The following is a 26,155-nucleotide window of genomic DNA, read 5'->3' on the forward strand; positions in this document are numbered from 1 at the left end:
TTAATCATTTGACATGTGCAACACTGGAGTTGCAATCTGTGAGCAAATTTTATGTTGAAGTTGAGCATATAAATTATGGATTTCGATCAATTTGTGTAATTTTACATGAAACTCTAATCCAGTATCTTCTCTCTTTGACAATTTGGCGTAATGGGTTCCTTCAGTTTTTCTTCTCAAAAGAGGATTGCAATACAACTCTATGATGGTTAGGATCTAACAACAAATAAGTTAAACATGATAGTTGGCTTACCAAGGGAAAGTTGGTGAGATTAGAGTGACAAGGACAAGATGGGGTTTAAACAAGGGAGGGAGTTGATGGATAAAGACTAAATAGGACCAGTATGCAAAAGAACAAATTTCTTCTCTTATACCACTTCACACTATACAAAATAATTTAGGCCTTAGTAATTTCACAAATGATTGTATGCCTCAATCAAATATCCTACAAGCGAAACAAGTGGATACCAGAATACACTTGAATAATTAATTGAATCTTGCTCTATAAACAAAAAAGTTAAGGTTCATATAATCCAAGAACACAGAGAAGGAAACTATGTAATTATCACTTGGTATAAAAGGAGATAACCTGCCAGAATAGAATCCTTTGTGTAGGAGCACCAGTTGGATTACCCTCTGGCCACATGGGAATAACAATGTATGCAGTAAACCTCTCGTTTGCTCTTATTTTACTAGCAATTTTAAAAGCAATTTCAATGGGTATAAGATTATTGGCACCTACAAGAAGAAAATAACCATTTTTAAAATTGTAAGACAAACAAATCAAAAAGATAATGCAAATAGGGTCAATCTGTTTAAGAATATTCAACTAATCAACTAATGTCATTACAAGAAAAAAAAAGAACATGCTATTGCACTATTTCTATTATTAGAATAAGTAGACAAGTCATGATAAAAACTAATTCTTCTAAGATTTAGCACAAGACAAAGCATACAAATTAAATTATTTTTTTTCAAAAATTAAATAGAAACTATGGCATACCTATGGCATACCGAATTCAAGAGAATGAAATGGTCTTGTAAATGGATTGGTAAAACTCAACTTATGTATAATCATGTTATTAAATCAGTTTGGAAAATGTAATGTTGCAAGTATCTAAGGATACTAGAGCCGGAGACATTAAATAAAAACATCAAATCTCAAAATTATGATATTTGTTCATAGAGAAATCAAGACAAATGAATAGAAAACTCTATATGTAAATGAGCCTTAGAACATATAGAGAAATTCTAAGGTCATCTACTCATAGTTAAAGAGATAAATCAAATCCTTGTACTACCTTCCGAGTTGTAAAGTCTGCAAATGAGCCAGCTAAGCCAAGCTTGATGATGAAGCTTGTTTGTTTATCTTATCAAGCTTGCCTATCAGAAAACTTTTCAAGTTTGAGCCAAGTTCAAGTTTTATAGAGCTCAACTAATTTCGTAGTTGTCCTTGTAATATAGTCAAATAGTTGATTGATCTAGTAAATAAAATTTATCTTGTTATTCATTTTTAATATAAAATAGATACTTTCAAACTCTAAAATTTGAATGATATCAAAATAATAGAGAAGTAATACTATAAATATGCATGTGTACTTACACTTTAATCTTTATATGTTCTAAAACTAAACAAATATGGTCATAATTGATTCTTAGATGACTTGGTACACAGCATTGTTAATGTACTATTCATGAGTATTGTTCATGAATCTTGAAAAGCATAGCTCACTAGCAATCAAGTTTAATCTTTACATGTTCGAACTAAAAACTAAACAAATAAGGGCATAATTGATTCTTAGATAATTTTGCAGACAACGTTGTTCATGTAATATCATGAGTATTACTCGTGATGTTCACAAGCAAAGCTCACTAGCAATCAAGTTTGTTTATTGTATTATATATTTTTAATATTGAATGAACATTAATAAACACTTATTAAGTAGAGTAGCAATCTTATTTATTAATATTATATAAATTTACACCTAAACCCATGGCAAGAATAAATAAATAAATAATAACGAATTGAGTGCCTAGCATTTAGTGCCAAAGGTTCTAAAAATAATTTGTTATTTTATTGACACTTCTTGGTTTCTTTTTGTTGAATCTAAAAAGCTCCAAGTCTCATATGGACAAGTGTAGTGGTCCATTATACAACCATAAATTGTTGTCTCTCTTGATAGCTTGCTTGAGCATTTGGAATTAGTTAGCCAATCAACTTTAGTGTGGTAATAAAGTAGGGGTCTAAGGTTCAATCGCACCTTTCTTAAAAGAATACGATAATTTCCCGAAGGGTGCACCCTAGGTTTGGGATTGCCCAAAAGGCACATCGAGATTTTAGAATGTCCAAAAGGCATAACTCTTTTTCGTTTTACCCATCTGCTAAAGTTGACTTTTTCTCCACTTTTCTCTCTCCTTTGTATGTAACATTTTTCCTCTCTTCTCTTTCCTATTAAATTAAATTAAATTAAATTAAAATTTAATAAATAATCACTAAATTTATTTATTTTTTATTTTAAAACTTTAATAAAAAATTAATAAATATAAAAAATGATTAATAAAATAATAAAAATATTTTTATTTGTTAATATCTAATTATAAAAGAATAAAAAAATAACCAGTACGACAGCTTAACAGACTAGCATCGTTGTGGTGCTTATGTTTTAAAACCAATACAACTTAAACGCTAACACTGTTGTGATGTTAATTTTTTAAAAATAATAAAGGGCATATTTGGACTCTAAAGCACTACAAAAATCTATAGGAGTTGGAATGGGTCCAATCGAAGTTCTCTAGCTCCGTTTTAACTGAAACCCATTGATGGAGGATATTTGGATTTTTCAAAAGTTGACATGTAATGGAAGAGGGTAGTGCAGTGAAGGTACTGCCTGGTTTTGACATTTCTACGATAAGTTATGTGTATGTGTCAATTGTCTACTTCTAAAGGCCATAATACTCGGTTATCAAAGTGAGACATTCTACGCGCCAAATCGAAGTTCATTTAGAGATCTACATTTGCTACTGGATAAAACCCACAAAAATCCAATTTTGAGCCCAAAAAATATCATTTAAAGCCTTTTCAGGTCCATCAATGAGTTTCGATCAAAACTCATGGACTTAGAGAGCTTTGATAGAACTCATTCCAAGTGATATAGGTTTTTGAAGTGCTCTAGAGTCTATAGGTGCTCAAAGATATCAACTTGAAGTCATTAAAAGATTTTCAAAGTTTATGACTTTAAGGCAATTGGTACATACACATAACTTATCGTAAGGATGCCAGAATAAGACATGAACACCATAAATACTTTCACTATACTATCTTTCATTACATGTCAACTTTTCAAAAATCCAAAGTCCCTATGTCCATCAATGAGTTTTGTCATGGTATTAGACAAGGTTTAAAATTTCGACCCGTGCCGAGGTTTCGGTCTTGGACTGGAACGATACGGTTTCGGGATCGTATCATGCCGTACCGATATAGTTTCGGTATTTTTTAAATAAAAAATATATTAATTAAAAACTAAAATATTTAACATAAATATTTTTAAAAAATAAACAATATAAAAATAATCTTTAAAAAAGGAAAATATATGAAAATAGACAAATAAATAAATAAAAATTTTATTATAATTTTTAAATTAAAATAAATAAAATATGAAATTAATTAGATAATTTTATTAGGATTTAATAAAGTCTCTTTAGATTATCTTCATCATAACTAAGAGTTGATTAAAATAATTAACCTAAGTTTAATTAAAAAAAATGAAATCCGACACCACTCGCGAGCCCGCACGACTTCGGCGCTATCACGGGGTTGCGCGCCAAGCCATGGCCACGGGGATTACCTGACTCCTTCGGCACGACCGCGTTGGTCATGTGACCCCTCTACAGCGACCGCAGGGTCGCACGATGCCTCTGTGGCAGTAGAGGAAGGGTTATGCGACCCCTCCACTATTGTTGCAGGGTCAAGCGACCCCTCCGCCGTGACCACGTGGTCGCGTAACACGTCGCACCTATCGTGGGTCTGGTGTCGGGTTGTGTCGGTGCCAATTGCCGAGCAGAACGAGATGTTTCGCCCATTTCGCCCGTCTCGACACGGCACTTTAGACTATGGTATTAGAGCCTACCTCTCAAATTCGTATATGAATCTTTGGATTTTGTCAATTTTGCTTCTATCCTTCAAAGTTTTATGGTGTGTCTTGTTATTTTTTTAGGTTGATTAATTTCTTATCAACAACTTCTTTCTGGATTTTTTTAGTCAATCAACTTGTGATTGAGAGTATTGCATTGAGAATTTTGATTCAGATTTTTTTCAAATGGCTATTGAGAATTTTTTTGGGAAGAATACCTATAGAGACCTTGGCTATCAAATTTACTGGAAAGAATTATGCAACATGGGAATTTCAATTCAAAATATTTCTAAAAGGGAAAGTTTTGGAGTCACATTGATGGGTCTTCTATGGCTCCTGAAGATGCTAAGGAACTTAGCCAATGGGAGACAAAGGATACTCGAATTATCTCTTGGCTTTTAAGATCTATTGAAGCTTATATGGTGAACAATTTAAGCCCCTTTGGTACAGCTAAGGAGATGCGGGATTATCTGAAGCGAATCTACCATCAAGATAACACTACAAGACAATTTCAACTAGATCTTGAGATTAGTAACTTCAGTCAAGATGATCTCTCTATTGAGCAATATTATTCTAGATTTCTTAATCTTTGGAGCGAATATTTTGGTATTATCTATTCAAAGGTACCAAAAGAGGCCTTAGCCAGTATTCAAGCGTTCATGAAGATAGTAGGCGTGATCAGTTTTTGATGACAGTGAGACCAGATTTTTAAGTTGCTCAGTTGGATTGCTGAATAAAATTCGGTTCCTTCTTTGGATGTATATCTTAGGGAATTGTTGTGTGACGAACAGACTGGCTACACAAGCTATTATAGGTGTATATAGGAGAAATATTATCAATGTTTCTTATGTTGCTCAAGGGAGGAACCGTGGAAAGGGTCAAATGCAGTGCTACAGCTGCAAAGAGTCTAGGCATATTGCTTGCAATTATGGTAAGAAAGTCTGCAATTACTGTAAGTGCATGGACACATTATCAAGGAGTGTTCTACATGTCCAAAAAATCAGTAGCCTAAGCTTTTCAAGCTGTTACCTTAATATTATTGGTCTTATTTCTATAGTCACTAGCACCAATCAGTCAATTCTTACTCCAAAAATGGTCCAACAGATGATTCTCGCATCTTTTTCCACTCGTACGCTTCAGGGCTAAGGTAAGACTACTTATTCTCCATGGTTTGTTGACTCTAGAGCATGACTGGGTCACCTGATTTGTTGCATAATCTACGGCAATATATTGGTACACAAAATATTCAAATTGCTAATGACAGTAATCTTCAATTACAACCATTGGTGATCTAGGATCGTCTTTTCATCATATATTTGTCTCTCATGGGTTGTCTACAAGTTTAATTTTCATTGGTCAAATTGTGGATAACAACTGTGATGTACATTTCTCTCGTGGTGGTTGTATTATGCAGGATCGTGTGTAGAGGAAGGTGATCGTAAGGGGCCTAAAGTGGGAAAATTATTTCCGTTGCAATTTCTTGATCTAGAAATTTTTCCTTCTCTTCTATTATTGTTGTAAATAATGCTGATGTTTGGCATAAACGATTGGGTCATCTAAATAATGTGATGTTGTCTAATTTAATGAAGTATGGTTTTCTTGGTAACAATCATCAGTCTTTTAATCATCGATAGCCTCTTGCTTACTCTACTTGTAAACTGGGGAAAAGTAAAATTTTACCTTTTCATACTTATGATGGTCGTGCTAACACATGCTTTGAGATAACAGATAGTGATGTTTGGGTCATTGCTCCTATCATTTCCCATGCACAGTATAAATATTTTATGACATTCATTTACAGTTTGATAATGGTGTAGTCGAGGGTGGTCACTATTTTTAAAAAGAAATTAGCTTATATTGAGACACAATTCTTCACTTGTATTAAGGTTTTACAGTTTGATAATGGTGGCGAATATCAATCACATGACTTTCAAGCCCTTTTGCATCAGAAAGGTATTATATCTCAACGATCATGTCCTTGTACTCCCTAGCAAAATAAGGTGGTTGAACGTAAACACTGTCGCTTGTTGGATATGTTTCGCACATTACTCTTGGAATCTTCAGTTCCACCAAAATTTTGGGTGGAAGTTTTGTCTACTGTTGTTTATTTGATTAATCATTGCCTTCTCAACAATTGAACTTTGATTCTCCTTACTATCAGCATGCATCCTAATTATCACATGCTACACATATTTGGATGTTTTTGCTTTGTTCACTTGCCTTCTCATGAGTGTCACAAGCTTACAACTCAGTCCGTAAGATGTGCTTTTGTAGGTTACAATAATGCTTAAAAGAGGTTTTTGTGTATGATGTTGTTGCTATATTTCCATAAATGTGATTGTCTTTGAACATGAGTACTATTTTCCGTAACATGTTTCTCCTTCCAAAAATGTTCTTCCTAGCTTTGATGATATCTCTCCACCAATTGAGCAATTTAAACCTATAATTGTCTATCAACGATGACAACTCCTATCGTCACAAAATCCTTCCGACCTAATCCAATTGCCGGTGGCTCTTTGGAAATCCTCTCGCATTCGTTATCCTCTTGATAGATATGGTTTCTTTGCCACTTTAACAAATACCTACCTCTTATTCTCAGACAACTAAACATGCATGTTGGGTAAAAGCTATACAAGAAAAACTTCAAGCTCTTCAGGAGCATCACACTTGGGATATTGTTCCTTGTCTTACTGGTGTTAAGCTCATTGGTTGTTAATGGGTATATTCCATTGAGCTGCGGTTTGATGACTCACGTGACAGATATAAACAAAGGTTGGTGGCACTCGGCAATCGATAGGAGTATAGAGTAGATTATGAGGAGACATTTGTTCCAGTAGCCAAGATGATGACAATGAGACTTGTTCTAGCTATTGCTGATTCAAGGGTTGATTATTACAACAAATGGATGTAAAAAATGCTTTTTTGCACGGAGATCTTCAAGAAGAGATTTATATGACTCCGCTGGGTTATTTTCTACACTCTTTTACGATGTTTGCAAGATGAAATGTTCACTCTATGGTTTGAAGCAGGCTCCATGTGCTTGGTATGATAAGTTCCACTCTACACTTATTAACTTCTCCTTTGTCCAAAGTTAATATAATTCCTCTTTGTTTCTTTGCAAACCTACTAACGAAATTGTCTTGCTTCTTGTATATGTTGATGATATTGTTATTACAGGACTGACTCTGCCTTGATTACTCAACTTTAAGAGCCTCTTCTGGGTTCATCTATACTATTTTTTAGGCCTTGAGGTGCATTCTACCTCAGTTGGAATTTTCTTACACTAATATAAATACCTCCAAGAGATAGTCGCTTTAGTTGGTCTGCAAGATGGTGATCCTGTTAATACCCCTTTAGAAGTAAATGTTAAATATCGCCATGATGAAGGTGATTTTTTCTCTGATCCCTCTTTATATAGACAACTAGTGGAGAGCTTGAACTATCTGACTATCACTTGGCCTGATATTTCCTTTGTTGTTCAATAAATTAGTTAATTTATAAACTTTTGTCTGGGTCTCTTCTTTTTTGTGGTTCTCCTATTCGTTTGATTGCATATAATGATGCTAATTGGACTGATTGCTCTGATACTCGACGTTCAATTATAGGTTGGTGCATATTTCTTATACCTCTCTGATGCGGACAAAAGAGCAAATCGAGAAAGCAATTTTAATATTTTTATTATTTTTATCAAGTTTGGTATTTAGGATATTTTTGTTAACTTCTAAAATTGGTATTTATGGTATTTGTTAATTTTAATTTTTTATATTTTTGAATTTTTAGTATGTTTAGAATATTTTCTTTCTATCAAGCTCTCTTTCCTTTCTTTGTGTCTTAGGGTTTTGAGTCTATATAGGTATGTTTAGTTGATGTTAAAGATAGTTTTTGATCAATACTAATTCGACCACGCCGTTCTTTTCCCCAAAGCTTCGAGTAGTTTTTGGATACCTATTTCCTGGTATTCTTTTGAATCAATAGCTTTAGTAGGTCGCTTCCGGTATTCGTACATGAATCAATGAAATCGATAGTCGTTTCTGATATTTGTGCGCAAATTAACGGATTCGATAGTTATCCGCTGCGTCGATTTGGAATCGAAGTCAATTCATTCTTGTGGAAGCATGTCGCTGAGAAGATAGCAACGAGTTGGCTATGCTTTTGATCGTGATATGGAGCAGTAATTTCGAGAGATGGATGTTTATGAAGATGTTCATAGGAGGAAGGAGTTTTTGTGTATAAGAAAGATATGAACGACAAAATCAAAATAATTGGAGATCCAATTTACGATGAAGATAGGATCGAGTCAACTAGCAAGCCCGTTTATAAAATGACGAAGTTGATAAGGATACGGACTTTGAAAAAAAAAAGGAATCAATTATTGAAATTTGTGCTCTGCTATATATAACAAAAGCTCGAGGAGCACTATCTGTGTTGGGTAGCGTTGTCCAAGAAACATCATAGAAGAAGTTGTTTTCATCCTTTTGCCTTTTTCTTTCAGAAGCACGATAGCAGTCGCATCCATCTTTCAGCATCTGCGACAGGATCCATCCAGGGCTTCGCCCCCTATTGAAGTCCTCTCCGTCTCAGCCTTCCGAGAAGAGCGAGGTCTCTGATCTTAAGTCCCCTGCTAAATTGTAGCCATACGCCTGGTGCTGATGACTCCAAGCAGGATCTCTTCAAACGCGTGATCTCCTACATGACGGTGGGGATCGACATCTCCGCCACCTTCAGCGAGATGGTCATGTGTTTTGCAACTTCCGACATCGTCCTCAAGAAGATGTGCAATCTCTATATCAGAAACTATGCACGTTGCCACCCGGACCATGCCCTCACTATTAACTTCCTGTAGAAGGATTGTCATAATGTGGACTCTATGATCCGTGGCCTCGCCCTCCGTAGCCTCTACTTCCTCAACCTCGTTGAGTACCTTGTTTCCCCCCTCACTAATGGGCTCGAGGAAGACAACCCCTATGTTCGGTGGTTGCGGTCCTTGGTGTCCTCAAGCTATATCACATCTCCGCTACTACATGTTTCGACTCTAATTTTCCAGCTTCGCTCAAGAACCTTATGCTCACCGGATGCCCAGGTGGTTGCAAATTGCGTATTTGGATTGCAAGAGATATGGAACTTGGAGGCCAATAATTTAGAGGAAGACAATAGGGGAAGAGAGACTCTTCTTAACAAGCAGACCATATACTACCTTTTGAATCAGATTAAATAATTCAATGAATGGGCACAATGCCCTATCCTTAAACTAATCTATAACTATGTACCTTCTGATAGAAATGATGTATTTGGCATAATGAATCTACTTGAGCACCAACTTCAGCATGCAAATGGAGTTGTTATCTTAGCTACAATAAAAGTGTTTTTGCATCTGACAATGTCAATAACCAATGTTTATCAGCAGGTCTATGATCGCCTTAAAGCTCCTTTGCTCACTTTAGTGGGATCAGGAAGTTTTGAGCAATCCTACGCAGTTCTGAGTCACTTGCATCGGTTGGTGATGCGTTCTCCTATGCTCTTCTCTTTTGACTACAAACATGTTTATTGCCAATTTAGTGGTTCATCATATATTAAAAAACTTAAACTTGAGATGTTGGCTGTCATTGCAAATGAGAGCAACACTTAAGAGATTGTGACTGAATTGTGTGAATGTTGATGTGCACATTGCAAGGGAGTCAATTTGAGCCATTTGAGCAAGGCTGAAGTCTTCCCTGAGTACCAGAGACATGGATTTCGACCTAGATTTATTTGGATTAGAAGGATATCAACAGAAGCTCATCGACGAAATCACTCGAACTTCATCACCCCGTGCGAATTGGGGCTCAAACAACCAATTGGCAGAAGATGAATTCGAGGACAAGAGCAGCGTCCACGATGTCATGCTCATCGACAGATCGACAAGGATTTTCAAAATCCAACAATTTAGATTTTACCGAGTTGATACCAGATGATCTTGCTCCTGGGCTACCACCTGATACTATTCTAAATTCGAAGGTGAATTTTCTCCACCATGGGGAGAATGATGCGGACATAAGAGCAAATCGAGAAAGCAATTTTATTATTTTTATTGAGTTAGGTATTTAAGATATTTTTGTTAATTTTTAAGTTTGGTATTTAAGGTATTTTTGTTAATTTCTATTTTTAGATTTTTAGTATGGTTAGAATTTTTCTTTTTGGTCAAGATCTCTTTCTTTTCTTTATGTCTTAGACTTTTGGGTCTAGATAAAGGTATGTTTAGTTGATGTTAAAGATAGTTTTTGATAAATACTAATTTGGCCATACCGTTCTTTTCCCCAAAGCTTTGAGTAATTTTTAGATGCCTATTTCCTGGTATTCTTTTGAATCAATAGGTTTAGTAGGTCGCTTTCAGTATTCGTGCGCAAATCAACGAAATCGATAGTCGTTTCCGGTATTTATGTGCAAATCAACAGATTCGATAGTTATCCACTACATCGCTCTCATTGCTTGGAAAAGTAAGAACCAAGATCGAGTGTCTAAGTCTTCCACAGAGTCAGAGTATCGCGTTATGTCCTCTGCCTATTATGAAATAGTTTAGCTTCAGGGATGGCTGGGTGAGCTTGGATTTCCCCAAATTGAGCCTACTCCGCTCCATGCGGATAATACTAGTGCTATTTAAATTGCTGCTAATCCAGCATTTCACTAGTGCACCTATTGGTGCAATCAGTACTGATAATCAAACTCAAGTTTTAATGTATGACAAAAGGTTAAAGTTAGATGTTGTGTGTTCCAAGTTGTTTACTAAGTGTGCAGGACTAAAAGACTTGATGGGACTTGACATTGGTTGAAGTCCAATTAGGTTTAGAAGACCTGATAATTAGTAGGAAGCTCAGATAGGTTAATAGCTTGCATCTGCAGGATCTGACAATCGGCTGAAGTCCAGATGAGACATCTGGCAGAAACACCTGATGGGTCAATAAGATCAGAGTCAAGTAAGTCTGCAAATGGTAAGTGAGGTAAGCACCGAAGGAGAGAGATCTAGTGAGGACAAGCCCAGTGGGGCTGAAGGTGTTGGTCAAACTTAGATCTATTTTGGAAGTCCAAGTTGAGACCAAGACTAGATGCTGGTCTTCGTAAGATAGTATATAATTCATAAATTTTATCTTGTTATGTGCTAACTCTATTTTGTAGGTTATTTTTTTGTTATTGGACTGATATGTTTTTACAAGAGTTAAGTGAAAAAAATCATCCTCGAATGAACAATGCTTGAGACGCCTCAAGTGCTTATAGGCGCCTCAGCTACGGTGATGGAGATGCCCAGAGCAGATTGGAGGCAGGCTCGCGCAGATAGAATTCGAGGCTGAAGTTTCGCTGAATGGAGGCATGTTGAAGCTGATGAAGGCGCCTTCAAGTGGATAGAGGTCGAAGATTTCGAATCGGATCAGCGACATTGGAGGCGCCTCATGGCATTAAAGGCACCTCCAATGACCTATATAAGGTAGTTTCAGCCAACACCTTAAACTACGCGCTTCCTCAATCATCTTGCTGCTCCGCCTTCGTGTTACTGCTGTCCTACGACGCTGCTACGCCCAACTACTGTAGACAGACCAATACCAACACTTGAGCTCAATCATTTCTCCGTCTTCATGTTAGGTAACACTTTTAAGTTAAGTTAATAATTGCATGAGGAAGTGTAGGTTTATTACACTTCCTTTCTTTTTTGTACTCGATTGCTCTACCGAAAGTTTACCGGTAGAGAATTTTAGTGGATTACCCATCAGGAAAGGTCCAAAGGGCCTAGGTCTTGGAGTAAGAGTCGTCAAAGACTCCAAACCAAGTAAATACTTATGTGTTCATTTTTCTGTCTTTTCCGTAAATACTCACGGTTTCCAAAACTGAAAAAGAAAAGTTTTTAAATATACATGATTCACCCCCTCCTCACGACATCGATCCTACAACACCAAGCACCTTGAAGTGGATTGTCACTCTATTCGTGAAGCATATGATGCCCACATCATCACTCTTCTATATATCACCACTAAACTCCAGACTGCTAATGTGTTTACTACTCTCTTCTTGTTGACAAATTGATGCTTGTTGATCACCCAACAACAATTTGAGGGAGATATCAATGGCAGAGATTGTGGAATTTATTTTACCAATATTATACTATTAGTTGTGTATATATTATTACCTAAAATAGATTATCTGTAATTAATATATTAGTTGTATATATTTTCTTACTCAAAATAGTTTGTTCAACAATTTCTATTAATGGAAAGGATCCTCAAGAGGAAGGCATTCAACCATTTACTCAAATTTGTTATCTTTTTCCCTTAATTTTTCTAATTAAAAAAAAATGAAGAGTTTAGTTTATTTAGGAGCATGCTCCTAGGATTATGTGTTCAAATGGACCTTGACACATGAACTATAACAACACCAGCCAAAGGTATAATTCTCTTCGTATAATTTGTCTAGGTTAAGATTATGGAGTTCAAAACATTCAAAGTTCTAGAATAGAAGAACGACAAAGTAGTTGAAGAACTTGTTATACCAGAATCGAAGATAGATAGAATTCATTGGGAAGACTGAAGAGGACTAAACAATTTAAGGAAAAAATTATCACTAGAAAGCTAGGGAACAAATAATTGGTGTAGTAAAAAATTTTCCCATCATTTCATATCTCGGAAATTTGTAACTAATTAGTAGATTGTTGAGGTAAAACTGATACCTTGAAGAACCTCAATGTAACAACAATTCTTGCATGAAGATAATTATGATAATAGGAAAAAAAAAATAAACAATACCCATAAGCATCTCAACAGAGAAGCAAATTTCCCTTAATACAACAAATGTCAAGGGCAAATTGCCAATAACTATACTATAATAAAAAAAGGTTCATGCTCACCTAAGTTCTTATTTGAATCCCAGCCAAATGAAGAACCCAGAAAATACTGATTCTCAATGTAAATGAAGTGTTGTGCAGCTCGGATGGCATGAATATAAGCTTGATGTATACTCATATCAATTAATACATTTTTCCCACAAACAAGGTTCTGAAAATGGAAGTTTTCAGGTTTACTTTAACTTACAATAAGAACTTTTTTAACTATTAAAATTGCAATAATAAGACATATGTGGATGTATACCTTATTGGAAGCATCGCTTGGATCTTTTGGGAAACCTTTTGCTGAATTTGAATCAATTGACCGGAAAATCTGGAATTTTTTAGCAATGTAGCTCTAAAAGTTATGACACATCAATATGTCAAGAATTAAAAGTTCTAAAGATAATTCTACCTGAACATGCCAAGTCTCAGGATCATTATCATTCCTGTATATTGTATCATCAATCCCTATAATATCTGGAATTCTGTCAATACTGAGCAATGAGTCATCTGATTTCTTTAACTTTTTGATCCCATGATGCTTTGCAGCTTTTAACCAACGCTCTTCAAAATTTTGCAGAACATCAAAAGCTGCTGGACCATCAATTCTACAGTGCATATCATGCCATGGTTCTCTAGGACCACTCTCATCATAGTTCTACAAATAATTTTTGTTAGAACAGAAGCTTATTTTCAAATAATTATGCAAACAAGCTAGACTCCAGTTAAAAGGATAGGGAAACTAGTTTGCTTGGTACAATTTGTCAGATTCATTTTTTGAAGAAAAAAATGTGATGAGTTAAACACAGGAAAAAATGGAAGTATAATTTTTCAGTATTTATAAAAAGAAGGACAAGGACAAATAATATCATATGGAGAAATCATATATAATGAAAACAAGGACATACAAGGTTCATCAAAATCCATAATAAATGTCATAGTTCATGATATGATTTGCCTGCTAACGAGGAGGCAAGCTTTGGCAAAAAGACATCTTTTCACCTTGGTGACAAACAGTGGCGGAAGGGGGTGTTAGCCCAGGCTTTAGCAACAGGACCTTTTTATTTTTTTATTATATATATGCAATTGTTCATCCGATCAATCCTAAATCCCAAATCAAATTCTGCAATCAGCCGGGGAACTTTTTTTTGTACGCAACTCCTAGATTATGATTCCGGGCTCCACCACCGGTGACAAAGGTTCATACCAATTCATGTGCAATATCCCTCTCATGCCTCATCATAAAGAATCATGTATGTCATACATATTCGGTTTTCTTCCTTTTTTAATGCTATATTATGTATACAAAAATGTCAATCAAATTGCTTCTTAAGAGTTTATTGTGGATAATGATGAACTAGTGTGTGCTTGCATCATGTGACAGTAATTAGAAATTGTTATGTTATGCAAATGTAAACACTCTAAGTTGTAGGCAATTATTGTAACTCATATGTTGATTAATAATATACATAGGTAGTGAGGACTAAGGTTAGGATTACCTAGAGTAATTAACCCTAATCTTCCCATAAAAGGGTATAAGAGCTAAGTTGTCAACAAAATCCAATGGAATCAGTACTATGCCTAATTCCTCACGAGATCTTGCCTAAGGTTGAGCATCAACAAGACCTCACTGCATAGCATCTTCACATCATCTAACTCCGATTACCTCCAAACTGCATCTTATAAGAAATGGCCAATTAAAACATTGACAATGACACAGCTCGACAAAATTGCACCTGCTCCTCTCCCTTCTATTACAAAGTGCACAACATCAACTTGCTCTTCTCTCCTCTCCTTTCTTTTTTAATTGAAAACTACCATTGACTTTTGTTAATCATGCCACCCAGCTTGCCTACTAAGAACATCAAACTCAAGTACAAATAGGATCAAAAATCCATGATCTTTTAGCTAGGCTATGATAATCTCATTGATCGCACCTACTTCAATACTAAAGAAACCATAACTGTTGTCCTTTAGCAAGAATGCCAAAATAGCAAGCTCAATTCTGAGTTCCTACTTCATAAGAGCTCATTTCTCCTTCATCTTTCTCTTATTTGGCTTAACTTTAGCTCTTTGGCAAAGCGACTAAGGTCAAGAAGAAAATCTCCAAGACAATAGGAGTGTTTCACTACGCTATGTGACGTAAGCTATTCATATGATCTTCAATTACTTTAGAAGTAGAGTGTTATTGTAGAAGAAATTAAAAAAATATTCAATGTTGTATTTATTTCATTTGATTCCTCAACTATATCCCCAATATTGATATAGGATTGACCCAAGAAGACCTCCCGAAGACCTCCCAAACTTTAAAGGGTCATAACTTTTGACTCGGGTATCAAAACAAGGCATAGTTTGGCTTGAAACGAAGCTTGTTCAGAGACCTAGATTTGTTACTGGCGGAACCCGTAACCCCCAAATTTCGGATTAAAAAACAACATTTAGAGCCTTTTCAAAGCCTCCAAATATCTATTTTACTATTTTTGGTAATTTCTATTTTTTTTGTATTTACAGTATTTTTGGCAATTTTGCCTATTATGAGTTAGGGTTTGTATGTAAGTGTCTGTCTAGCTATTTGAGGGATCATCCTCTATGATTGAATAAAGTTTCTTTTTTTAAAAAAACCTAGAGAACGGTGGGGTTTCTCTTTATTTTTTACTATTTCTCTTCTTGTTCTCTCCACAAATCCTCCTCCTCTTTAGCCCGCAGAATAATTACTATCTAGCCCGACATGAAATACCTCTACCATCTAGGTTTTTAGTAGTTTTAGTTAATTGATTATTATAGCTAAAAAACTAAATTGGAATGGATATGCTTTAAGGGCAATGATTAGAGTTTGGTTAGTGGGTCACAGTCAACTAGGAAATCTCACCATTTTAGCTACTGAGATTCCAGAGTCCACTAGAGCTATATAAGAGTGAATTGATACCTAAATACTTGCCCTTATTTAATAGTTCATTGGTTGTAGCCTACTAAGCATTTTCAAATGTTTTTTTTCCTGCTATGGGCCTTGGACACAAGATGAAGACTTGTATACAAGGAAATGATATTATTCATAATCTCTTCCAATTGTGCCCATAAAACATTGAGATGACCACTTGCATCTATCAATTTTAAGCTTTTGCGGCTAACTTTAAAAATATCATCAAGATTGCTTTAGATGTCAAAGTTATGTAGGATCACTAGAATAAGCTATCCATCTTTATGTTCTTTTACATCGTCCATTCTAAGTTAGATATGATGAAGACTCATATTTTGGCATACTCTTCAATTTCACATCTATTGGACATGTACATGCAAATTTTATGAACTTCTACGACCATCCCACCATCATTTAATCCTACGGTCAATTGATTTATGTCAACCATTATTTAGATGTTAACATGGTAATTTAGGCCGCTAACAACAAGGTTGTGGCAATTGTGCTAGTGGGTAAGGAAAGTCATTTTTTGATTGTGTAAAACTTTGGCATGTTAGGCATAGTTGTTAAAAGCGCGCTCCTGGTTGCACCTAGGCGCAGCCAGGTGCGCCATTTGCGCTTCGATAGTGACTCAAGCGTAGTACATGAATGAAGCACAATTCAGTGCGCACCTTTTCAGAGGTTAAGGCACGCTTAAGGTATGATTTTTCTCTGTTTATTGAAGTTTTAATTTTTTAAAAGTACAACTCATACCTTTTAAATTAATTAGGTTGCATTAACTTTACATGCATGCGCCATATTTTTCTTGTTTGACTCTTCCTCTCCCCTAGAAAATGAACATCAACCTCCCTTAGTCCCTTGCAAAATTATTTCACTGATTTTTCTTGCATGACTCTTCGTCTCCCCTAAAAAATCAACACCAACCTCCCCTCCCCTCCACTCCCTTCTCAAAGGAGGTAACTCTTCTCTCGCCTACAACATCAACATCGGTCTTTTAGCTTTGACTACGATTTCTTATTTTTCTCCTTTTGCTTACTCATAACGGTAAGTTTTTTTTCCTCACAGCTTTAAGTTCATATGTTTTCTTATCGGTTATGTTTTTTCTCTTACATAATCAAATTATAAATTAGTTTAGAATTTACATTCTAATGATTCTATTTTCTCGTTCCTCACAAATTCAAATTATAAATTAGCTTAGAATTTTCATTCATTTTGATTTTTCTTTAATTTGAAGTTTGATTTTGATTACGAAAATAAACTATTTCAATATTTAAATGTTAGTGAATTTTATATTTACATTATTGTTTAATAGTTTGTGAAATATTTGAATTTTGTTAGTGAAATATTTTAGCAAAAATTTCCTATATATATTTGAATTGTAAAAATGTATACCCAAAGTGTTGTACGCCTCACCTTGCGCCTAGCTCCTCGGCCCCTATGCGTTTTTGGGCGCCTCACGCCTGAAATAACTATGATGTTAGGGATATGCTTCTCTTCCATAGCTATCGACCTAACCACCCTTTTCAAGCAACTTGTGTGGCCTAGTCAAATACAACTTTTCAAGAGAGTCCATCAACTTGGTTTATTTCCACTATCGTAGTTCCTACCAAAAAGTATTTGCACATACTCTAATTATAGGTTCTAGTTAGTGTCCTTTCTCATTCAATCACCTCTCTAGCCATGGAGGTATATGTTCTATTGTTTATCCCCTATATTTGGATTATCCTAGATTCTAGATTTGGAAGCCTCTAACGCACATTTCTGACAAATCCCATGACTCTCAGCTCTAACACCACCACCATGTCCATTCAATGTCACAACAGTCAATCAGTTTCATTCATAGGTTAAGGGCAATGGAAATGTATCTTTCTTGGTTTCATCTTTTGTATCTTATATCTTGAATTTTTATTGAATTTGTTATTCTATTAATAAGTTTACTAAATCTCTAAGCTATTTTATGACATTTAATATTGCCTTTATTTTCACTCTTGTTTTGAAGACAAACAAGCTGATTAATTTGCAACATGAGTCTCACATACTATACTATACCAATTAGATGTACCTTCATCATCTTGTATTCTTTTGGCAACTCTATGACCCCCTTAAATACACATTTATCTAGGTCATCCTAGTCTTTAATATCTAAAATAAATGATTTCTAGTTTATTTAGTCTTTAATCACTTATGTGTGTCATATTAATTAGGGAAATATAGTTGGTTGTCATTCTCTAATATTGTCATAAGTGTACCTGTTCACATCTACATAGGTTCATTTAAATGTTTGGTGTCCATCTCGTGCCAATTCTACTCTTGAGCTCAAATATTTTGTAATATATACTTAAATGATGGTTTTTCTTAATGAAAATATTCTGAATTTTTCTCAACTTTTTTCTCTATGATGAAATCAAAACCTAATTCGATATGCCTATTAAATTTTATTTAGAGATAATACTAGTGTACTTCTGCTATACCTTTTAATCATTTCTTTCTTATGTTAGTATGCTCTACCAACCTTCTTATCATCTCCACACTCTCATCAACATATGGTATAGTAGAAAGGAAGAATCAATGTTTAGTTGAGCCTAAGGTTTAAAATATCGACGGGTGCTAGAGTTACAATTTTTGAACATAATATAGTTTTAGTACCATATCATTTGAACTTAATCAATTAAATTAATAATAATATAATTAATTTTATTATCTTTAATGTTTTAGATAATAATTAAACTAAATGAAATTAATATTTTTAATTTTATAATCGAGTGAAAGTTAGTTTAGGGCGAAAAAAACTTATCAATTAGATATAGCGATTAAGATCGAATAGGCTCAAACCAGACTCAATTTGGATTTATTCTGATCTATTTAAAACTAAACCAACTTTATATGTAGAATAGATATTTAATTAGGATAATTGTATTTTTATTGAGGTTTAAAATCTCGTACCATAATGGACGACACGCTCGCCACTTGACACCAGCACCACTCTGTGATCCCGTAACGGTCATGGAGGCACTGCTATCCAAAGGCGATCATGGAAGCGACGCAATCCTGCAACAACCTCCACATGATCGTAGGGGCACGACAATATCAAACGACCTCTACGGGGTTGTGGAGGTCACCACGGGATCACAACAACCTCCGTAGGGTCGCGGGGCCGCTATGATCCTGCGCGTCGCAGGGGTGTTGCAATCCTTGCGGGTTGCAAGGGCACCAAGGGATCGCGGTGACTTCCGCGAGATCGAAGGGGCGCCGCAATCCCACGGGTCGTGTTTTCATTCTTTTTAAAAAAATATATTTTATTTTATATTTTGTATTTTTATTTTTAAATATTTAAGTTAATATTTTATTTTTAAAAACATTTGAATTTTTTATATTTAAAAAAAATCGAAACCATATTTGCATGATAGGGTACTAAAATCATATCATTCTAGTCAAAAACAAAACAAAACTACGGCATGGGTCAAAATTTTAAAAAAAGATTTTTAATAAGGTTAGAAATTATTTAGTTATGTAATTAGTTATTTTTCTTTCTTCCTCTCAATTCACCTAGTAGCCTAGCGTCATCCAATCCCTTGCAACTTGATTTGTCCCATAGCCACCCACTTTTCCCACAATCCACAACCACCACAATTGCCCACGGCCCAAATCCCTTTTTGCGCCCACCACCTGCAATAGCAACACTTGGCAATCGTGACCTCTCTCTCTTCGGTATTTTTTCTCACCACTTCTCCTCGTCTCCTTTGATCTTTCTTCTTTACTTCTTTTTCCCCTCTCCTATCTTTCCTTCCCAACTTTCACTTTTGATGCCAATGTTGAGCTTCTATATGCCAATTAGCGAAGGAATGATAAATTTTGTTCATGCCAACTTACATGGGTTGGCATTACAAACACTAGTTGTGATTGCTTATATTATACTTTTAGATATACATGTTTATTTTTCTTTCTAGCCTCTTGGATGAAATAAGTAATCCATGCAATTAACAAGGGTGTCTTTCTTGGATACTCTCATCTTTGGAAGAGCTACCATAGTACTCTCTCGAGACACGTCGTGCTCGTTAAATTGAGTTCATTCATCAACTCTTCACCCTCTCCATTTGAGACAATCAAATGTATAATTAAAGATAGAGATATGAGCAAGCTTTGACACATTTTAGGCACACTTTGTCTCTACATCGCCTATCAATACCATCTTTTGGATTCTACCTCTGTTTGGAATCCCATTGTTCTTCTCGTTTATTTATCCTATGCTCCTCTATGACTTGAATATTTTTCATTTTTATCTTCTTCAAAGAAATATCTAAGAGACTTTTAAATCTCAATTGACGACAAGCTAAATAAGAAAGGGCAACGTAGTGCACGAAACTACCGTCAATGCATGGTCCCGGGGAAGGGTCTATTGTACGTAACCTTACCCTGCTTTGCAAGAGGCTATTTTTGAGACTTGAACCATAACCACAAGGTCACACGACAATAATTTTACTGTTACACCAAGGCTCCGCTTGTGACGGCAAACTACAAATGATGAGATGAAGCTTCACCACTATAACTATGCTTTGAGTCTGTTCTTCACCTTATAAGGAAGACTTCAATGGTATGTAAGTGGATTTTCAGTATGAAATGCTCTTCTGATGACACCATAAGATAGTTAGGGGGTGTTTGGTTGATGGGTTTGGGAATGAGGGAATGGAATGATAGTAAAAGATAGTGTTTGGATTGTGAGTTTGGGAATAACAATTTGGGAATGATTTCTAGATTTATGGGAATCAATAAAACCCATATAACTAGATGGGTTTCATTTCCATTTCCATTCTCATTCCACCTTACTATCAAACCCATACTCATAGTCATTCCCATCATTTAACCAAACGCCACCTTTAAAAAGTTCACTTGGTAGCTAAGGTTACATTTAAATTTATAGAGCAACTAGCTTGATACTTTCTTTAGTGGGATGCAAGTGGTTTTTCACTATGAAATGGCCACCTAATGGCACTATAGGCCAACTAAAAGCTCACTTGGTGACTAACAATTGCACTATCATCACTAAGATCACTTATTTGTCCTTGTTCCCCTAATATCTATGCTTTGTTGGCCCCTTCATTAGCTTGACAACAAAAATAACTTTCTTCAAGGTATCTTGATGAGAAGGTTTATACAAAGCAACCTCCAACATTTGTTACAAGGGGAAGATTAACCTAGTATACAAGATGAAGAAATCATTGTATCAATTAAAGCAATATGCAAAGGGCTTTTTTTGAATCTGAGTCAACCAACCAGTTGATAACCAAATTGAGACATGCTCGTGTAGCACCAACAAAGCTTTATTGCAACAATCAAGCTATCATTCACATAGACTCTAATCTTATGTTTGAAAATAAATCACTACATAGAGATTGATTGTCACTTCATTAGTGAAAAAGTGCAATTAAATAAAATCAGTACCCATTTGTCATCTCCAATTATCAGCCAATAGATTTATTAAATCCTTAAGAGTCTCATAATTGAATATATCTATAGCGCATTGGTTTTCCACAATATATTTGATCCTTCTTGAGGGAGTGTTATAGATCCAAATGTAAATGCTACTAATTGTAGGGACCTACTAATAATATTTATGATGGTCAATAATATACATAGGTAGAATGGACTACCTTGGGGAATTGACCTTAATCTTTCAGTAACAGAAATATTACCTTCAATGTGTTGGATTTGGTCAATCAAGTATAGTTAACAAAGATGGGGGAGTTTTAGAATATAAAATTAAGATTAGGATGCTTTAGTAATTTCAAAATTTCTAATGGTAATCCAACAAACCATTAATTCTGTATGTCAATAATAATTGTTTATCATAACTATCTGATAGTGTTTAACAGATACCTTTGTGAAACTTTCTAAGCAAGAAAAACAATAGATTAATTATTTATATAAGAAGGTTATTCTTCATCAAAATGTAATCAGAGAGACCATTTGCCATTAGTATAATGTGTGGCAGTTTCAAGTTACCATACAACCAGAACAAAGGTTATCTATATTATCGCAAAATAATGCTTAAAGATCAAGCTAGCTCATTTGCTTCAGATTTATCAAAATTGAAAACTCATAAAAATTCAAGGAAAAACTTAATTATGAAGATTGTTGGTTCTTCTTTACTGGCTTTGAATGGACAATAAACACACAACAATCTAATAGATTTAAATTAATACAAGGGCAAGAAACATACATAAGATTGGTTGATCTGTCTTGAATATTTTGCTAGGAAACCTTGAGGTGTGAGAAATCCAAAAATCATTATATTTCTATTCAACTACTTGTGAAATGAATTATCAATATCAATTAATCATTTCAGTTCTGGCTTTCCAAATATCAACCAATCAATTAACCACATCTTTTATATGTTCCTATGTTCCCAAACCTTAGTAAAAATAAGCATACTATTTTTGTCACATCATTATATGTCACATCTTGAGATGTATATATACTCAATAGGAGAAAAATAATACAAAAAGAATGAAACATAAGGCAACAAGAACAGAATCTCAGCAGAAAAATGATTGAGACTATCAAAATTAGGTACATTAAATATTTACCACAAAATTAGGATTGTGATAGTCATCCTTATGCAGTGTTTGCAGCGTCCTAAAGATGGGATGCTCAGGTGTGTCATAACGGCCACCACATAAGTCAAGGCCTCCAATAAAAGCTACTATTTTTCTTCTGTTATTACCAGCATCAGCATCTACAACAACTTGTTTTTGATGATGGGTATAGATAGTTCCTGTTTCCTGATACCAGAAAAGTAAAACAATAATATACTGCATAGAGACCACTACCTAGAATGATATTCTTCACACAATTCATACTGAACTGTATTCAAATATTTTTTAGTCTGAACTGTATCCAAAATCCAAATATTTGTAGCAGATATAACTGAGTCATGTTAGATATTGCCTTGTCCTGTCATACTGTGCTAAATGAGCAAACCAAACTTTGGCTCATGTTGAGAATCATAAGGAAAACAAACTAGCAAAGCCTGTTGGACATGTCATGCTAAAATGGATTATCCATAAAAAACTGATTATCCCTTGACTAAAATAAGAATTTCAATGCTTAACATATTTAACTTTTGTGACTATAAGTCAACATTGAGATGCTGAAATAACATATGCAGAATTTGAGGAGAGTAGACCTGATGATGAGTAATTCATGCAATGACAAACACAATATGTCCATGAACAGTACTAACATGTTGTTTCACAAAGCTGTGTTTTTTTCCAGCTGAACGAGGACAAAGCAAAACTTGCACCGTAGAGTGCTTGAAAAAGCGGCGAGTCTCTTCGTCACGAGTTCCCATTACCCCATCCTGCATTTACATATTGATTCATAAATGTATTAATTGAAATGATCAAATGCTTGTAGAAAGGACAGAAGCTTCACCATGATGGTTTGCATGCTGAGAGAGATTATATGTTTCAAAATGTCAACCAACAAACAAGTAGGAATTGAAAATGTTTCTAATATACCTATATCATTAGCACTTCTTGAGTATTGTGTTTTGCATCAAGAACAATTACTAAGTGAAGTGGGTATCTCCAATTGAAAGAGAGACAAAAGGTTGGGATTCCTCACAGCTTATTTTGAAACAAGATGCAAAATCTTATCCCCAGTGCATAACACTTTGGCCTCGCAGTAGCATGAAAATTTTTTTCACAATATATATTTTTAATTCTTACAAGTGCATGTCAGAAAACTTTTCTGCTCATATAGGAATAAAAATGTACTGAAAAACTCATTGTATGGTATTCTAAATCTTGGATGGCACACAGGTCAACTATTTATAACAGAATATTCTATTTTGAAAGAAGTTTTGCAGGCATGCCAACTTAGATAAGTAATAATAACATGTTTGATAACCTGACACATAAGAATTATCATAATCTTCCATGAATGTGGGAAGTGGGGGCTGGAAGCATATTGCATTTTTTGATTCCATAAAGTCAACGAAAAAGTAGGTTTGCACATATGGGAAAGTTATCAAAATGCATGAGTTTCCTAAACATTTTAGAGTAAGAAACATAGGACAAGCCTACAGAATATAATTTTCCTTATAAATAATAGGATACTCTTTTAATTTGTATTATAAGATAGTAACTCGCTAACAATAGTGCTTCATTGGGTTAGTGTTTAACAATTCGTCAATAATCCTGACTTATGTGATATTTTTGGTCGGTCGATGCATCAAGGAGCCTAAACTCTCCAGAATCAAATCCTTCAGAAGCATCTAAGTGCATGCAATGGCATTTGATACCAAAATCATCCAATTTGTGGAAAAATTTCTCAAGGAAAATGCAAACAGAATAGCTATATGCATACACATGTATGTATGTACGTACGTATGTATATACACTGAAATAAGAGAATTAACTGAATAAGTTTGACAAACTACACATTTGTATTGGATTTGTTACAGTTAAGTTCCATTGCAATAGAATATGCAGAAAATTCAACAGGCTTTATCAAGCAGAAGTATCAAAAGCATACGACTTTGTATAAGCAGCAAAGGGGAAAACCAAAGGAGAAATTTACCGTTCGATAACCCAAGATGCTTCTGGATGTTGGATCGTCCCATACGAGAAGCAGAACTCTTACCCCTTCCTGTGATTTTAACTTCAATAAATCCCCCAATATAGGAGACGGTGAATTGCCAGAATCTCTTACTAGACGAACAGTATGGTAAACTGACCAACCGCCAATGTAAATCAAACGGCGAGCATTGCTTATTGCATCAAAAATGTCATACCAACACTTCCCATGCTGGTACTGCATCCCATTTCCCATCCGAAGGTCCGGGAGGCAACCATCAGGAACATGAGCATCTTGATAAAGTGTGACGTTTCCCCCTTTTCTGAGAGGGAAGTAGGTATTCGGCACCCCCCTGTACTCGGGGTCAGTACCCCCTCCATGATGATAAATGCTAAGTCTATTCATCGGAATGTACTGGATTGACAGTCTCAGAAAAGCGCCAGGTTTGCATTGCTTCCCGTTGGTACCAAGAATAGGGAAAGCCCCTTCCACCTTCTCGCCGGAGTAAATTTGCTCAGTTGGGACGTAAACAGAGCCTATAAGCTGCGCTCCGACAACGTCGCTGTCTTTGACGACGAACTCGATCTCCGCGGCGTGGTGAGCCACTGGAACGTTGAAATGTTGCATCCAGGCAGGGTTCTCGCTATTGCTCACCACATAGGTTCGGCCAATCGCTGCATCGCACAACATTATTGACACATAAGGGTCGCTGGTTATGGGCGCCTGATCCACCTTGCCAGTTATGCTATTGGTAATCCTCGCCCCAAGCATGTCCCCCAACGTCTTGTGGAATAAGTCCATGTTGGGGAGGTTCATGGCCTCGTGCACCCATATGTCGAGGCTCCCGTGGAGCAGTAGCACCTTAAGCGACGTCTTGCCCTTCGGCTTTCCTTCATACGGTACGATCGCTCCGCTCTCCGGCTCGCTGCCCGACGCAGAGAAGGGCACGATCGCCTCCGGTCCAGCGAACGGCACGATTGCCCCGGGCCCAGCGAACGGCACGATGGCCCCGGCCCCAGCGAACGGCACGATGGCCCCGGGCCCAGCGAACGGCACGATGGCTCCGGGCCCAGCGAACGGCACGATGGCCCCGGACCCAGCGAACGGCACGATCGCTTCCTCGCCGGAGGGGTTCTCTGGCGGAGGGGAACCGGCCGGCTTATCCGAGGAAGGCTGGTAGTGGTAGTCGTAACTATTGTTCCGGCGATGGGATGGGGGAGATGGCGCGAGCGAGGGAGGATCAGAGAAGCGAATGTTGTGAAGGAGATGGTTAACCGGCTGGATCGACAACGAGGAGGTGGAGGAGGAGGTTTGTGCTGGAAGGAGCCCTTCATTTCCAACAGAGTGGACCGGATCAGTAGCGGAAAAAGGATCATAGGGAAAAGGACGGAGATAGGCGTAGGTCTGGGGCTGGGGCTGAGGTAATAAGAAGGTACCGTAATGGTAGTTCGGCGGCGGCGACGGATAGAACGCCACCGGTTGTGCGGAGAGATTGAATTGGAAGGCCGGCTGTGGAAAGGGAGGGTAGAGTTGGGGAGGAGACGGGAAGACGGGTTGATAGGGAGAGGGGATATTGGAAGGCAGAGGATAGGGAATGGGGTAGGTGTAGACTGGCGGTGGCGCCGGCGCCGGCGGTGGAGGAGGAGGAGGAGGAAGAGTAGGAGGGGGATATTCATATGGGTTGGCCAT

General features: G+C 36.2%; 1 protein-coding gene across 1 annotated transcript; it reads right to left on the minus strand.

Moving 5' to 3' along the window:
• Positions 1-26,155, minus strand: LOC122048201 (phospholipase D beta 1-like). Its single transcript, XM_042609796.1, has 8 exons — positions 24,470-26,155; positions 23,130-23,246; positions 22,474-22,668; positions 13,385-13,630; positions 13,235-13,303; positions 12,994-13,141; positions 587-735; positions 1-36 (listed from the first exon to the last, which is right to left on the minus strand). Exons 1-8 carry the CDS (start codon positions 26,153-26,155, stop codon positions 1-3), a joined length of 2,646 nt encoding a protein of 881 aa, XP_042465730.1.

This window comes from Zingiber officinale, chromosome 2B (genome assembly GCF_018446385.1).
Source record: "Zingiber officinale cultivar Zhangliang chromosome 2B, Zo_v1.1, whole genome shotgun sequence".
In the NCBI taxonomy this organism is placed as follows: Eukaryota; Viridiplantae; Streptophyta; class Magnoliopsida; order Zingiberales; family Zingiberaceae; genus Zingiber; species Zingiber officinale.

Bases quoted from the DNA above. Each gene is read 5' to 3' on its own strand.
- LOC122048201 (XM_042609796.1), bottom strand. From the start codon at position 26,155: ATGGCCAACCCATATGAATATCCCCCTCCTACTCTTCCTCCTCCTCCT. The intron at 13,304-13,384 runs GTAGAATTATCT...AAAAAATTCCAG, and splicing joins CTGAGACTTGGCATGTTCAG to ATTTTCCGGTCAATTGATTC. The intron at 736-12,993 runs GTGAGCATGAAC...TTCTTCTTGTAG, and splicing joins GGATTCAAATAAGAACTTAG to GTGCCAATAATCTTATACCC.